The following is a 15,807-nucleotide window of genomic DNA, read 5'->3' on the forward strand; positions in this document are numbered from 1 at the left end:
TGAAGAGAAGCAGTAATTGTTCAAATCAAAGAACATGGTGTCTGGCTGTACTTGACTTACGTCTCTTTTCCAGGATCTGACTGAATGCCCTCCTTCCTGCCAGAGGCGACATCCTCATCTTAGAGACTTTCCACCTTTAGAAGACAAATACATCCGTCTAACAGGCTCTCTGACATTGACGCACACGGTGATTCATGACGCTGTGCTATCAGAGCACGGCTGCCGGCAAAAGCCACGATTTCCCCCCAGCCTCTCCTGTCCGTGTGTTGGTCATTTGTTTCCTCCCCTGCTCCGCTGTTTACATGTAATTTGGAGATCCGTCAAGGTGGGTGCGCTCGCCACCCCGTCGTCTGATTAGGTCGCCTTTTGCCAATTCGGCAAAGATGAATGCGAACGGAAGCAGGCCTTGGCTGTGAAGGCTGCCAAAGTCTGGCTGCTTTTCATCCACCGGGATAATTAAGAAGACGCCGGGTGACGGGGGGGAAAAAAACAACAGCAACAAAAAAAACCGCAGGGCTGCTGGGATGCAACAAGTTCAGAGCATTTTCATATCCGCCTGTCTGAATCCCCACCTGTGTTGTGTGTTGTCGTTTTGTTGTTCTGTGATGTCTGTGTGATCCGATCCCGCCTTGTTTTTGTCACGCGGTTCGGTCCCACGCGCCAGCAGGATCACCACCTTTGGGCAGGAAGAAGAGCAATTAGCCACACCTGCTTGTGAGGCAGCCATACTTCGCAGGAACTGCGTTTCCATTAACTATATACAATTACGCAAATTGAAATGAGCATAAATTCACTTAAAGGAAATGTATCAAAAAATACTTACATTTTTCCATAAAAGTTGTTACGCGGGGATGAGCCGCATTCGACTCAATGTATGTCACAGAGCCGTAATGGAAACACTTTTTTCCCCCCCATTACAGGAGTCACGTGATCAACAGCCGGATGTTAACGCTGGCGAAAACCACGAAGAAGACAACAGGAAGTAGTCTTCTTCTGCGTTATGTTCTTTCTCATAAGTTAGCTACTCAACAGAACCTCAGTGGAACGTGACTTACTTTATTAGGCATTTTGCTGAAGAACATAGGGAGAACAATGCGCTCATACACCACACTTGCTGTTCTTCCACAAAGAACACAAAATAGTACCACTGAATAATGTATCGTTTTTACCAAATACATAACATTCTGGTTTGTAGTTACTCCTTTTTTTCAGACAATGTTTAGCTGACTCCAACAGAGCTTGTGTAGCGCAGGTAATAAAAACTGGTGTGTCATTCGAACATGTTGAATCCAGTAACTCTTCTGTAAAATTCCGGACGACCATTTCTCCAAAACGCTGCATAAGTAGTCATTCCCTTAAAAGCGAGGAGCTTTTAACTCCTCCAAAGCCTGAATAAGACTCTGGCGTCTCCTCTGATGGTTGATGGATAATGAGCGATAGCGCCATTGCTGAATTATGAATATAATCTCATGTAACTGTTTACATCTGTCGCTGCCATGGTTTTTAATGACTTATCGCTTGAACAAGCTTATTCACCCCTGATTTCAATCTCATTTCTTACTTAATGGGAACACCGCAATTGCGAAATTGTGTGTGTGTGGGGGGGGGGAAGTTTCCCCCTATATTGGCAGAAAATAGACAAAGATTTGCTGACACTTGTAATGGAAACGCGGGCTACTGTCAAACAAACTCTGGAACACCATGCAACGCAGACCTGTCAGGTCCTGGCGCCACTCAGCCACTCAGCACAGAGAGCCGGAGGTCATGGCATGAAAATACGCAGCTCAGAGCAAGAGAGGAGGGCGGATCGGGAATTTGCATTCTGATCATGTTTCATACTGAGCGCTACTAATTTGCTCATGTCCTTAATGAACATTATTGGCAGCATCGCATTAAACCAGCGCATAACTTTCCTAATGGCCAACGACACACCCTGTGCTCCCATCACATTGTACGCTCTCCTGTAATCGATGCTCAGCTATTCCACCAAAACCTTCCAACCTTTATGTTCGTTGTCGGATTTTGTGATTCAGATCCTTCAAGTTCAATACAAAATTCAAGCCATCTGCGGCTCTTGTGATAATCTCAATCATTTAACAAGAAATCTAAAAAAAAAAACAAAAAAAAGACAACAACAACTTGTACTCCAAGCACAAACAGCAGCAGCAGCAGCTGTCACGCTGCGGTTTACATCCCCGAATTTGCAGCCGTCAATTCCTCACGGCTGCCATTGTCTGCCGTCTGTCAGTCAGCGAGGAACAACAACCGTGAATGTGTTTTTGTGGGTCTGTCAAAAAAAAAGAAGAAAAAAAAAAGAGGGAGAATTAGGGGAAAACAACTTTTGGGGCCTGTCAGACTTAGTTACTTCTGTTATGCTGCTTTAAAAAAAAACCATAAAGCGAGACAGTCATTATTTTAGACTAGTGCACTTCTGCCAAACCAAATTTACAGCATTCAGAACCCTATCAGCGAGAGGTGAGCCTGCACGGAGGAAGTTGAGATATGCACAGCTTCCCAATAACAAATCACGGTGGACGAATGGCGAAGAAAAAAAAAAACATGAACGGCAACATAGTTACTGAGCTACTCAAGAGCGAACAATATTTAATCTCTGTCATCAGCCGCTTCACACACACACGCACACACACACCTCAGTGCATATTGAGCAGTATCAGTCAGATAAGCACGGCCCTCTTAGGTAGTCCAATGTCTGAAATAGTTGTGGTTTTTTAAAACCAGGAGAAAAACAAAAACATTCCTGTCATGCATTTCCCACGGTGTAAGTCTTTGAGCTGTACTTCTTGAGTTTTCTCTGGCGTAGAACGCATCACTAGCACTTCACGTCTATTTATTGCTGCCAGTAAGCTATATTTCTTCACTATTTGTTTGTTTTATTTATTTACTTCGCTCTCATAGAGCTCATGCCGCCTCCTAAGGTTGAGGCACCCTGTGTGGAGAGCCATATCTCCCATATTAAGAACTGCTACAAACTGGCATGTCTGTCAAGCAGCTGAAGGCAGGCTTTACCGGAGCAGATAGCCTGACCAATATAGATAAATATCTGCTTGATTTTTCTTTTCTGTTTGTTATTTTATTTTAAAAAAGCAGAACAACAAACCATATAACATGCAATAAAGTCTTGAAAACTACTTCTAAAATTAGCAGGTATTTAAATTCCATGACTTAATAATACAAAAAAAAAGTTTTATCATATCGTTTTTAAGTTTTTAATAAAAAATTGAAAGAAGAAAGTGCTGCTATTTGTGATTATTTCTCCTAATTTCCCCTTTTGAATCACAACATGGAGGCGCTGAGTTCCAGTAAATGGAACTTTAAACCCATAAAAGCAGGTTGAAGGAAGTCAGTCTTGTTCTGTAGCTCTGGGAGGGGCCAGGCGCATGAACTGTGATCAGTGAAGGTGTGGCCATAGTTTACAGCTGCTGAGTTTCACCTGAGAGCAAAACAAGCAAGCCTTCTTCCTTCTTTCCCCGGCAGGGACGCAGTGACGGGCCTCGGAGGATTCATTTAAATTGGACTCTTTCCTTCCCACGTCTCTTTAAGGTACATCAGAGCTTCCAGTGTTTTTCTTTCTTCTCATTGATCAACAGATCTTGATATTCTCGTCCAGACAGGACCCTGTTTGTCAGGCTTTTGGTAAATCATTGATTTATTCCAGACCTTACTGTGTGCATTGAAAAGCTAAGGAAAACTGCATCTTGTTTTTGTTTTGTTTTTTCTTTTATTTGTTTCTTGTTCAGCTTCACGTTGAAGGACAAAGCGTTCAGGGATAACAAGCTGTGACTGAAGCGACTTTCAGAATATTTATTTATCTTCTTCTTCCTCTGCTCATAACGTCATGTTTGCTCTCAGGGTTGCGATGGATCCTGTGTGGATGTGGCCGAAGGTGGCTGTGCTGCTGCTGCTTCTCACAGCAATGCAGCCGAGAACAGGTGAGCCTCATTTCCACATCTACATAGACTGCTTTGTGTTTTTCAGATGAGCCCCCCCCCAGCCCCACCTGCTGCTGCTGATGATGATATTTGTTTCAGTCTTGATCTGACTGGTGGATTGCATTCCAGACACTCAGAAACGAAACAAAACCCACATACATAAATGCAGGTGTCTGATGAGCACCTTGAGTAACATTCTTCCCTCTCTTTTTTTTTTTTTCTTCCTGTTGCTAAGGATCAGAGCAATGTGTGCATGAGCAGCGTATAACCCTGAGAGACGGGGGTTTTTCTTTCTTCTATCCCTGAGAGAAAAAATATTAGTTCTTGGGCTCCTTCCAAGCTTTCTATTTCAATTTACAACCCTCACAATGACAGAAGTAAAATGCAGTGAGTGAGCCGCATGCAAGCAGGTATGCGGGTTGAAACGAAGACTAGAACGAAAGCATCCGCACCTCAACATTTTCAAGCTGCTTGATTGTGCTAGAGAAGAAGGCTGGATTGATTAAGTTGTGATGCTCCCTGTGTGGAGCAGTGAAGAAGCGTGTTATCCACGTCAGTGAGGGGAGAGAGTGAGAAGGATTTAAATATGTTCAGCTCTTTGTATCAAGCTTAGTGACTGGGCTCACTGGCAAGAATCCTAAAATAGAGGGGGGGGGGGGGGACCACATTGTTGTGCCCAGGGGGGCTGTTTCACTGTGTAAACATCTGATTGACTAGTTTGGGCTGCTTTCCTGCCTCCTCTCATCACGTCTGACATTTCCATGCCTTCGTAAATACCTGCGACACGCTTTTTTTTGGTCTGTTTTCCTGCAGTCTGAAGTGGTGGTTTTATTTTTTGGTTGTTTTTTTTAATGCTGGGTTAAAGACGGAGCGTCAACACAGGAGCGAATGACTTAAACTCAATTTTAATCATTTAGTGAAGGTTGAAGATCTAAATTGTGAGAGATGTATTTTCTCGCAGCTGGGTGTGTCGCCACTTATTTCTGCACCATCACAACTTGTAGGTATTTTATTATTATAATTTTTTTACGCGGCGTGATAATCAAGTCGTTGCTGTAAACGGTGAGTCACCGGGGCGTGTCTGATCAGACGGTGAAACTGCAACCTGTCAAGTGTGTTTTCAATTTTAGTTCTGCTTTTTTTTTTTTTTTTTTTTTCCCCACTGAGTTTATCATCGTCGTTTACCATTGTGTGTATTTCTTCCGGTTAATGAGCCTCCAGAATTATATTAGGATGTAGCTCATTTCAGAGAATATATTTAACTTCAACTATTTTTTTCTATTTTTTTATTTTATTTTATTATTTTTATTTTATTTTGTATTCCAGCTCTAAACCCTCAATCTTCCATTGACTTAAGAGGCCAATTAGTCTCACATCGGTACTCCTTTCCCACCCGGAGCATGCTCGGGAGCGCTGGCCCAGAGCTTGAATATCATTAAGCTGAAATACTTGTTAATGCACTTCTGAGTGAAATTAGTTTTATTCTTTTTTTTTTATTTGTATCTTTTACCCCTCTTATGTGTATGTGGTTTTGATGGAATTCAAATTTTGGAGGGAGGGGGAGGAAATAAAAGTGGATTTGATGAGTTGATAAAGAGATATTTTGGACCTCCTTTCCGTCACAGAGGCGATGGTGATAACATCGTCAGGGTCACAGACTATTCAGAAAGCGGAAAAGGAATCGGTCAACCTGGGCTGCACCTACACACCGGCTGCAGAGGACAAAGGGGAGCTGGACATAGAGTGGTCCAACGTCAGCCCGGACATGACGCAGAAGGACAAGCTGGTGAGCTACAGATGGGGAGGAGGAGGGGGGTGAAAAAAAACCTCAGTTTGGACGTTAAAGGATTTATCTGAGAACTTTAAAAACAACCTGCTAACAGTAAAACTTTGTATCTCAGCTCTTGTCTTACGCAGCCGGCCAGACGCACAACTACTACACGGAGTTTAAAGACAGGTTGAAATTTTCGACGGAACCGAACCAGGGAGACGCGTCCATCACCATCTCAGCTCTGAGGGCCTCTGACACGGGCACTTACCAGTGTAAAGTGAAAAAGGCTCCGGGTGTGGACATGAGAAAAGTCACTCTGGTTGTGCTGGGTAAGGAGGAACTAATGTTTTTTTTTTATTTTTTATTTTTTAGCCGGTTTGACCTGTTTATTATCTCTCCATTTGTCGCCGTCATTCACCTGGAATGTCCAAGCTCTTACGTCACAGTTTTTTTTTTTAAATTAGCTGTAGGTGTGGGCCTCACACTTCTCAACACATCCCCAATGGATTCAGGGAATTACAGTCAACATGTTCTTGCATCACAACTACAAACTTCAGTATGTCTGGGGATTTTATGCGATTAAACAAACACAAAATTGCGAAGTGAAGGTGGCTTCAAGTTTGAGTTTTTCCAACATTTGCCGTACAAATTGGAAAAATGTAATGCATTCAGCCACCTTAACCCTGACAACCCTAAAGGAAAATCCAGTGGAACCAGTTGCTCTCAAATCAAGCAATTGAAGACCTGAGAGGTTCTTTTAAACAACATTGGTAAACGTACAACTTTATGAAGACAAAGGAACTCATCAGACGGGTCTGGAAGAAACTCTTAAGAGACATTTAAAGCAGAGTTGAGTTATAAAGCATCCCAACAACTGCAAACCTGGACTGGGCAAGAGTCACTAATCAAGTTAAAAAGTGTTGCAAAAATCCTTTGTGAGGCAGAAAACCTCTGGACATTACCGTGGTTACCATCCCAAATGTGAAACACAGTGATGGTGATGTGCAGTGTGGCTATACTTATTATTCAATGACTGGAACAGTGGTTAATACAGAATATGGATTGAGCTAAATACAGACTATCTACTCTGTGAGGACTACGACCCGAAACAGCCTGAGCTACAATGAAATGATTTAGATCAAAGTCTGTTCAGTCAGACATAAACCCTGTTTAAGATGCCCGGCAGACTCCGTCCAGTCTGCCGGGCTTTGAGTTATTTTACAAAGAAGAATTGACAAAATGTTCAGTCTCGTTTAAGACTCAGAAATACTTTATTCATCCTGAAAGAAAATTAAATGTCGTAATTCATATGGTTCAAGCGTCTTCACAGAGTCGTCGTGCGCAGGATGGATTTCCAAGACCTGTCGGTATCCTTAAAAAAATAAGTTTAAAAAAACCCGATGAAGCTCAGTTTCTGGCAGCAGAGATGATATTCCACCGTAGCGCTGCTCATCCACCTCATTTGCTTTTGCCACTCCCCTTTAAACCTCTGTTTTGTTCAACTCCTGCGACGTATTCGCCCGTAGCTCAGGTATTACTTGAGCTTTTGATATGCTAATAAGCTGCTCCCAGTTGTAAAAATAACACCTTGTTGCGAAAAAACAGAAGAGCAAAAATCATTCCAGTGGCACAGCATCCAAAACGACCTAAACAATAATGAACAAAACTCTACAGAAAGAGCAAATGTGACACTCCCTGCGTGCTTCTAGCATCATAGTCTACGCAATGGTATGGCGGAGACGTACTCCAAAAGATCTGGAGCTTTAAATGCTGCAACAGGTTAATCAGGAAAGTATAGACTCAGGGCAGCAACACACTTAAACAATACTTTCTGTTGTCCAGTCACATAAAACCCCAATGAAATGCTTGGCGGTCAGTGGCTCTGACCTGTGGAAATGTGTTAAAGAAGTTCTGTGTCTAGTGATACTTCTGGAAGACCTTGCGTGTGCTGAATTTGTTTTGTCTCATCATTAGTGCCGCCCTCCGTGCCAAAGTGTTGGGTTGAAGGTGGTGAGGAAAAAGGAGCCACGGTGACCCTCCGCTGTAAATCCTCCAAGGGATCCATTCCTCTCACTTACGTGTGGACACGAGAGACCGGTGGTGCGATGCCGGCCGCTGCGACGCAAGGTATGCAGACCTACAGGTAACGGCAGACGTTGTTGTTTCTCGGTTTAGGTGTGTCCTAAAACATCTTGCCTTTCATTTAGACGTAGGTGGAGAGCTTGTGATAAAGAACCACACGGACAGCTACACCGGGACGTATGTGTGCGAGGCGAAAAATTCAGTCGGACAAGCACAGTGCAAATACAACCTGCATGCATACAACCGTACGTCAATGAAATCATTGTGCAAATTTTACTCGGAACATGTGAATATCCCGAAGCTACTTTTTAATTTTGATGCTGTTTTTTGTCAGAGTACTCATGTGAAATAATTTTTTTTTTAAATTCCATGTAACCCTCTTGTGAGAGAGGCTTCACAGACGTTTGATGTCTCTGCTCTGTGTCCTCTCTTCCAGCTACCGATAAAGTGGGTAAAATAGTTGGTGGGGTGATAGGTGGTCTGCTGCTGTTGATCCTCCTCCTGATTCTCATCTGGCTCCTGATCGTCTGCTGTCAGAAGAAGCGCTACCAGAAGGAGGCTGCAAATGAAATTAGGTATTACATTACAGCCGGTGAGAGTTTTGGGCCCAGATCGGAGCGGAATCTAATGGAGATGCGCCTTTTTGTTCCCTTGTTCTCACAGGGAGGATGCCCCTGCTCCAGAGAGCAGACCCGCCAGCAGGCAGTCAAGCAGGCACTCCAGTTTCCAATCGATGGCGGGATACCGTACTCACCAGGGGGTGCAGTACAGTTCTGTAAGGGGTCATATGCCCAGTATCCACGAATCGGGTCCCATGTACACCGGCAGCAGCAACTCGCCAAGCATAGCAGGGGACAAAGCAACTTCTCTGAAATATGATGAGCGATACGGATATGCGGTTTAGCTGCAAGCGTGTTTTTTAGCAAGGCCAAAACTGTACAAAATGTAAAATATGAAAAGCCAGGTAAAGGAAAGATGCCATGTGTAATATGCTAGTTACTCAAAGTGCAATCCCAGTGGGAGTGCCACACTGTGACTCTTCTCTGCGTTCATATGAAGGACAGGTTCTTGTTGTTTAAGTCGCTACTGCACACATTTTAGCTGAAACTTTATGTAAAATATATGTAACAAGCATTTGAATAATTCATTAAGGTGTTTTTACCTCTTTCACACAAAAGTACTGTATGTAATACTTTTTTAAATCTGTACATATATAAAAAAAAAAAAATTATCTTTGCACATTGGTTGGAGCTCACATTGTCTCAGATGACTATAAACCAGAGAAACCAAAACCTAGCAAGTTGAGATGCTTACATTTTTCAGTGGGAGGTTCAGACTGGAGGCTACAGATGTATAATCTTGATGTCAGCTGCTGAAGAAAATCTACATTGTTACAATTCTACATTTTCCACTTTCACCGATGGAAGCGATTTTTGGAATGGCAAAGTGGTGGTCAACCTAAAATAACAGAGTTCGGTCAGTAAAAGAAGTTGCTGCAGCCCTCCAAACTTCTTTTATCCTTCAGATCAGCTCTGGAAGTGCATAGAAATATTTACTGAACATGTATGAAGGAAAACATTCGACCACCATGTGCGATACAAATCGTAAGAGTGATGCTAGACTCTGGAGAGCAGTGGAGATGTATGGACAGACTAATCATGTCTTTTCTTCTGCAAAACAGTGGATGAGTCTGGATTTGAAACATCTTAAGACGGGAGTGCCCACTCGGTCCTCAAGGGCCGGCATCCTGCACGTCTTAGTTCTCTCCCTGGTGCTAGTAACAACCTTTTCAGCTTGTCGATGTTCCTCTTAGGCCCTCTAACGAGCCATCATTTGATCCAGGTGCGTTAAACCAGGGAGAGAACTAAAACAGGCAGGATGCCGGCCCTCGAGGACCGACTTTGGGCACCCCTGATCCAAGAGAACAGACGCCTGACCTCACTGTGTCAAGTCTCTATATTGATGTTTTTTGCGATTTTTCAGGAATCTCTTAAGTCTTTTGGATATTTCATCAGAAGTGTCGAAATCGGCTCTCGTTGGCTTAGTTGCATGATGAAAATTGTCATCCTGTTGGGAGGCGTCGTCCTCCGCTTCCTGACACCAGGCTCGTGTCGAACAATTTCGATAGAGGTCTGTGCAAAGCGTTGTGTGCTTCGTCACAGGTTTGTGGATATGTTGTATGTCTTGCTTCAACCAGTCCGCGTCCACTAATCGGTTTTTAGTATCTGCAGCTGATGTGAATACTCATGAGGAATGCTTTCATCGGACGGGGTGACAAATTATGTACATTTATACCAAGATTGCCTACTGGCATCTTTCATGCTCAGCGCCAGCATTATCTCCATGCCATGGACTATACCACCATGTTTTCGTCTGCCAGTGACAAAAACATGGCAGCAGGATATGTCCCCAGGCTAATGCGAGGTGTGTGAGAATACGAACTTCCTGCAATCACGTGACCGTTTGTCAAATAATGAAATGAGTGCTGCAGCTCATTGATGCACACTAAATTCATAAATGTTTATGAATGAAAACTGCTTGTAACATAAGACTGTGCAGAAGAGTCAAGACTTTGTAAATACAGAGGCCATTAGTCCATAGTTGTCCGGGATCCAATTCTTGACCTTTGGACCTTTTGCGACATGTCATGTCTTCTTCTCTCAATGTCCATTTCCTGCCTGATTTCTTCTGCTGCAGGTCACTAGTGCCATAAAATCTTAAACCAAAGTGTAAATCGGTCACAATTACTATCATTCTTTGGAAGAACCAGAGAAACCAAAAATAAGTTTAAAATCCTGACCTCTGAGATTCAGCAAGGGTAAAAGACAAAAAAAAAATGCTTTCAAACTCAAAGTGAGAAAACAGACAGCTCTCAAGTGTGTTTGTGGATCAATGTGAAATTGAACTTTGAGCTACTCGTGAGTCAGAGCGTAAGGATGAAGAGGTGACTGTGGTGCCCAGAATCCTCCTCCCTGTGTTTCCCTCTGAATTTTTTTTTAAGCAAAAGAAAGAGCTGCAAAATTGCTTTCTTGTGTTGTGCTTTTCCTCCAGCATCCCCCCCTAAAACAGCCACTAAACTGGTTATTAGTTGACTGCAAACAGTTGCAGCCCTAACCTGCAGCTGACATCTCAGCAGGCAGAGTCAGCACTCTGCCCGCGGTCCAACCTCTTCTAAAACACCCTGCGATCCCATCTTCAGAAAGTCTGTTGAATTAATAACAGCACCTAGAATGGAGCTGGAAGCTGGTGGGACGTCAGCAAAAAAAAAAAAAAAAACACCTCTTTTCCTGCTCCTCTCAAGGGCACAAGCCATCATGTGCTAATATTGCAGGTTTTATTTGTACTCGTTCAACCTTAGCTGCACCTCTGCTGTGTTTGACTTTGTCAACTTTTGTGCTTCTCTTAAAGGCAAATTGACACTTGCGGCGTAAAAAGATATTTTCCACCATTGGCTGAAATAAAATGTTTTAATAGGAGATAATTACTTTTTGTGTGCTAATACGAAGAAACAAGAACTGATGACAAATATGGCTGCGTCGTTTACTGATGCATACTTCGATACTTTTAATGCATCCCGTCTGGTTGCACACATCACTGATTCAACATGACACTCACTCCTCACTCTTAAGGCTAACTTAAGAGTTATCAGTGAGCCTGTCATACATGCTTTTGGATTATGGGAGGAAGGAAGACACCTAATGAAATCCCATATATGGCAAAAATATATGGAGAGGTTAGAAGCACAGATGATCATCATGCTGTGATGCAAAGGAGAAAAAAGGCAAATTAAAAAGCAAAAAAGATGATTTTACAAAAACAAAAGTGATTAACTTATAAAACCAGAAAATACATAAAAATGACAAAACAATTACAATTTATAAAAGTTAGAAAAAGGTTGTTTTTTTTATCCTGTTTACTTAAAATCAGAAAAGTTTTTTTTTTTTTTTTTTTTTTACAGCACTTCAGTTTTCTAGTCTTGGAAACTATTTCTGCATGAGAACAATTTTCAAATGAAAAATATAGTTATGCTGATTTGTGCCAACCTTGATAGACGGCACTCTCAACAAGAGTCATTATCTCTACATGATAACACTTTTAGAAGTATAGCAAAGTGAAATTAAAAATAAATGAAGACAACAAACACACAGGTTCACAGTGGAGCTCATTTAGATGAAGGTTTTTTTTTATTTTGTAATTGGAAACTTCACTAAAGTCCTCAGAGGACCTCTCCCTCTAAAACTATTTGGCACTGGGGCAATCACCCAACATGATACCCATAAACTTGGTAGCTCTGGCATCCCATACTTCATTGTCAACTGACGACCTGCCAAGACTTCAACTAAGATAATAATCAAACAGGCTCTTTGATGAGCTTCTAATATTTAGGAAATATATCTTCAGGGTTTTAGAAGTGAGGCCCTTCAGCTTTCCAACCTGCACAAAAAAAAAAACCTGGGAAGAAATGTGAGCCCACTGAAAAAAAAAAAACAAGCTGGAGTTAAGAGAAGTTCTCAGCTCAGCAGGCCGGCTCCTACTCTCTGGACATTCATGAACCATAATCAATAAAAATGAGTGTCCATATGAAATTTGAACTAAAATAAAATGACCTACAGAACGAATTTTAATAAAGCTGTGATGTAAAGGTTTGTAAAATACTGTTGGCAGGAGCTACGGTTGCATTTTTAATTGAAGATATTTCAACATGGCACAAATCCATTTTTTATTTTCAAACTAGTCATTAACTGTCAGAACAATCTCAGTGTATTCAAAGTTAGAATAAAGAGAAACAGCGGCGCCTACTGCAGGTAACAATTACAAACCATTTATAAATCTGTTACCACTGCTACAAAACATACAAGATTCTTTAAGTAAATTTTGCGGAAATATCATTATATTGAAAGTTTTTTTAAAAATGCTAAAAAAAACAAAAAAAACATACGTCTTACCGCAGTCGTTTATTCAAGAATAAGGGGATTTTCAGTATTCTAGGAGTCACTTGATAGAAACTGACCATCTTCATCTTGGCCCAAAGTTGTTCGTACTTTGGCAGATTTGAGTTTAAAGTAATCTTAATTTCACTAACATTTTTCTGCTGACTGAAAGTAGCGTCAGCGGACCTGGCCAGAACCCCAACTTTAATCTGACAGAGAATCTATGGAGGGAGGTACAGATCAGTGTGATGGCAGCCTCAGAAATCTGGAACTCATCACCAGAGACAAAATAATCCAAACTCTGGTGGAAACATGCAAAAAGCTTCACACATGCTGAAAGACACCAACACAAAAATATAAATCTACCAAAGGTATAAATAATTAACGAATTTGCACAATGACAATGTGATGTCACTAGAAACTACGCCTTTATCTATGGGATGCAAACAAGCGAGCGCTGCAGGACGTCCCCGGTGAAACAGCACCCGTCTTTAATTTGAAAATGAACAATTTCTCATCCCTGTTTGATACAGAAGCTGTTTTCGTACATCCTTGGACATCATTGCAAGTTAAAAAAAAATAATAATAATAAATAAATAAATAAAAATCATCCAAAGAGATAAAATTACCTTCCATTTAAAGAGCTCAGACTTGTTGAGAGTCTGTCCACAAACCTCACCTCCTCCACCGCACGGCGTACAGTGATAAGGCGCCTGCACAAGGACGCCTCCCAAAGGTAATTTTGTGATTATTCGCTTCCCTTATCAGGTAAACAGGTGTGCAGCTGGTCTGTGGTTTGTAAATGTGCGGCGCCGCTGCAGGAACAACCATTTGCATGTGGTAGACGGCGGTCTGCGGGCTGACTGAGCCGTCACGCAGCGCTGATGGACGTACAGTAAGGTAGCCGGACACCCACAACAAGGAAAAATCCAGCCCAGCCAGAGTCCATGCAAATTGGGCCTCACCACTTACCTGAGGTCAGAAGGCATGCAAATTAGATGCTTTGATATAAATCCTTGAGGGCATTTCTGACTCAAAGGGCTTCACCTTTGACAGGAGAATGCTTCACTTGCAGATAAAACTACTAATTTAAAAACTTTTAGAGTTAAAAGAAGTGGGAAATAATTCATCTGGAGCTTCATTTCAGGTAAGAAATTTTTTTTTGCAAACATTCGTTGCCTTATTTACGCTCGATTTGCACGTTACTGTCTAAATTTCTGATTAAACCGTAATGGAAGACTTTATCTAAACCTATTTGGGTCTGTTTTCTGTATTTCAAAAGCCAAAGATGAGGTTTTTGTCCCGAGGCGCCCTCTCTGACAGTGACTGTGGCCAATTTTATTCTGTCACACCAGTGATGAATCGTCTGGTTTGAAGTGTGGGAACCTAATTTTTTATTTTTTTTTTTGCCTCCTTGTCATCTCTCTGAACGCAGCGAAATCGAGCCGCCGCAGAGTTTTCCCTCCTCCCCCTAAACCCAACAAAGACGCCTGACGCGCCGTTATTGAATTACTCTGCGCAGTTTAAGGCTCCTATGCGTTCGGTGCCGAGAGTCCCGATACGTTCGGAATGAGCAAATTGGGCCTGTGGGTGCTGACGGGCTTCACGGCCGTCACCACCGTCTTCTTTAACGTCTACATCTTTCTGATGACTCTGTGGAACCAGACGGGGAAGAAGGACAGGAGTCCCAGCGAAATCATCATCATGGCTCTGGCGGCGGCCAACGTCACCTACCAGCTAATGTGCTACGTCTGGATGACCATGGACGAGGTGGACAGCGACTGCCACATCATGAGGATGTTCTACACCGTCCTGCTGGTGCTCATCACCAGCTTCAAGTTCACCATCATCTGGGACACGAGCTTCCTCACGTTCTACTACAGCACCAAGCTGGTCAGCACGCCCAACCACTGCTACACCCAGATCCAAGCCGCCATCCTCAAGCACGCCACCCTGGCGGTTTTCGTCATCCCGCTGCTTGGCCTGGCCACCTGCATGCCGATCCTGGTGGTGTTCCACATGGACAACCAAACGGAAGAGGCCACCAGCAAGATGGACTGCGGACTTCTGCTGCCGGAGTCCACCGTCGGTCAGGTCTACGACGTGATCTTCCTGCTCCTCTCGGACGTGTTGCCCGGGATGGTCATGCTGAAGTGCTGCATCTCGATCTCCGTCCACCTGGCCATCCACCTGCGCCACATGAAGGCCAGCACCAACGGCGCCCACCCGCCGAAGCTCGGCTCGGAGATGCGGGTGGTCCAGATGTCCTTGGCCCTGGTGGGGAACTTCCTGATCTTCCTTGCCGTCGACCTGTACGTCAACTACGAGGTCGTGGTGAAACACAAGAACTCCCTGGCCATCACGCTCTTCATCACGTCCGTCTACGCGACTGTCACAGCCATGCTCCTCATCTACGGCAAGAAGACTCTGTGGAAGACGATGATACACGACATCAACACCTGCCTGGAAGCGTATCCGTGTTTGTCCTGCCTGAAGCTGCCCGAGCAAAAAGCTCCACCCAGCAGTCCTCCAAAGGTTAAAAACTGAACATGCAGATGTTACGCCACCTGTCTTGTATTTCTGTCATGTTACAAAATCGTGAATAACTACAATTGTAGACAGCAAAAAAACACAAGTTAATTTGGTAAACTCTGAAATTTGCTAAAAAAATAAAAATAAAAAAAAAGGTTGAAAATTGGTAAGAAAAATTCAAATTTTGAGACTAATCTCAGAAATGTTCTAGAAAAAAAAACTGGACAATTTTAGACTTTTCAAATTCAGAAATGTCCATTATTTTTTTTCCTAAAAAACATTTATGATATTAATCTCAAACCCTTGAGTTGTTTCTAGCAATGCTTTAACTTTTCAATTTCTGAAATGGTCACACTTGTAGGTTAATCTCAAAATGTCTTATTTCTTCTTAGCAAATTTTATACTTTTAAACTTAAAATTTTTCTTGTTTTTTTTTCTAGAAAACCTTTGAGATTAATCTTTTTTTCTAGCTACAACGAGTTTGCCGTCGTGCATGACTGTAAATCAGAAGGCTATGGTAAGAAAACTGTAAAAGTCTTAA

At 42.6% G+C, this 15,807-nt stretch overlaps 2 protein-coding genes across 3 annotated transcripts; both read left to right on the plus strand.

Moving 5' to 3' along the window:
• Positions 1–3,266: 3,266 nt before the first annotated feature.
• On the plus strand, positions 3,267–9,047 carry vsig8b (V-set and immunoglobulin domain containing 8b). 2 transcript variants are annotated; one of them, XM_008417534.3, is made up of 8 exons: positions 3,267–3,561; positions 3,871–3,950; positions 5,576–5,736; positions 5,852–6,050; positions 7,696–7,848; positions 7,929–8,048; positions 8,240–8,378; positions 8,467–9,047. In XM_008417534.3, the coding sequence occupies exons 2-8, from the start codon at positions 3,878–3,880 to the stop codon at positions 8,705–8,707; spliced, it is 1,086 nt and encodes a 361-aa protein (XP_008415756.1). In that variant the 5' UTR covers positions 3,267–3,561; positions 3,871–3,877; the 3' UTR covers positions 8,708–9,047. The 2 variants fall into 2 exon arrangements, with proteins under 2 accessions (XP_008415756.1, XP_081466631.1); XM_081610505.1 differs by lacking the exon at positions 3,267–3,561 and adding an exon at positions 3,636–3,654.
• Positions 9,048–12,791: 3,744 nt separating this feature from the next.
• On the plus strand, positions 12,792–15,393 carry tas2r202 (taste receptor, type 2, member 202). The gene has a single exon (XM_008417533.3). The coding sequence runs from the start codon at positions 14,304–14,306 to the stop codon at positions 15,279–15,281; it is 978 nt and encodes a 325-aa protein (XP_008415755.2). The 5' UTR covers positions 12,792–14,303; the 3' UTR covers positions 15,282–15,393.
• The last annotated feature ends 414 nt before the right edge of the window (positions 15,394–15,807 follow it).

Source organism: Poecilia reticulata, chromosome 9, assembly GCF_904066995.2.
Source record: "Poecilia reticulata chromosome 9, P_reticulata-male-v2, whole genome shotgun sequence".
Taxonomy (NCBI): Eukaryota; Metazoa; Chordata; class Actinopteri; order Cyprinodontiformes; family Poeciliidae; genus Poecilia; species Poecilia reticulata.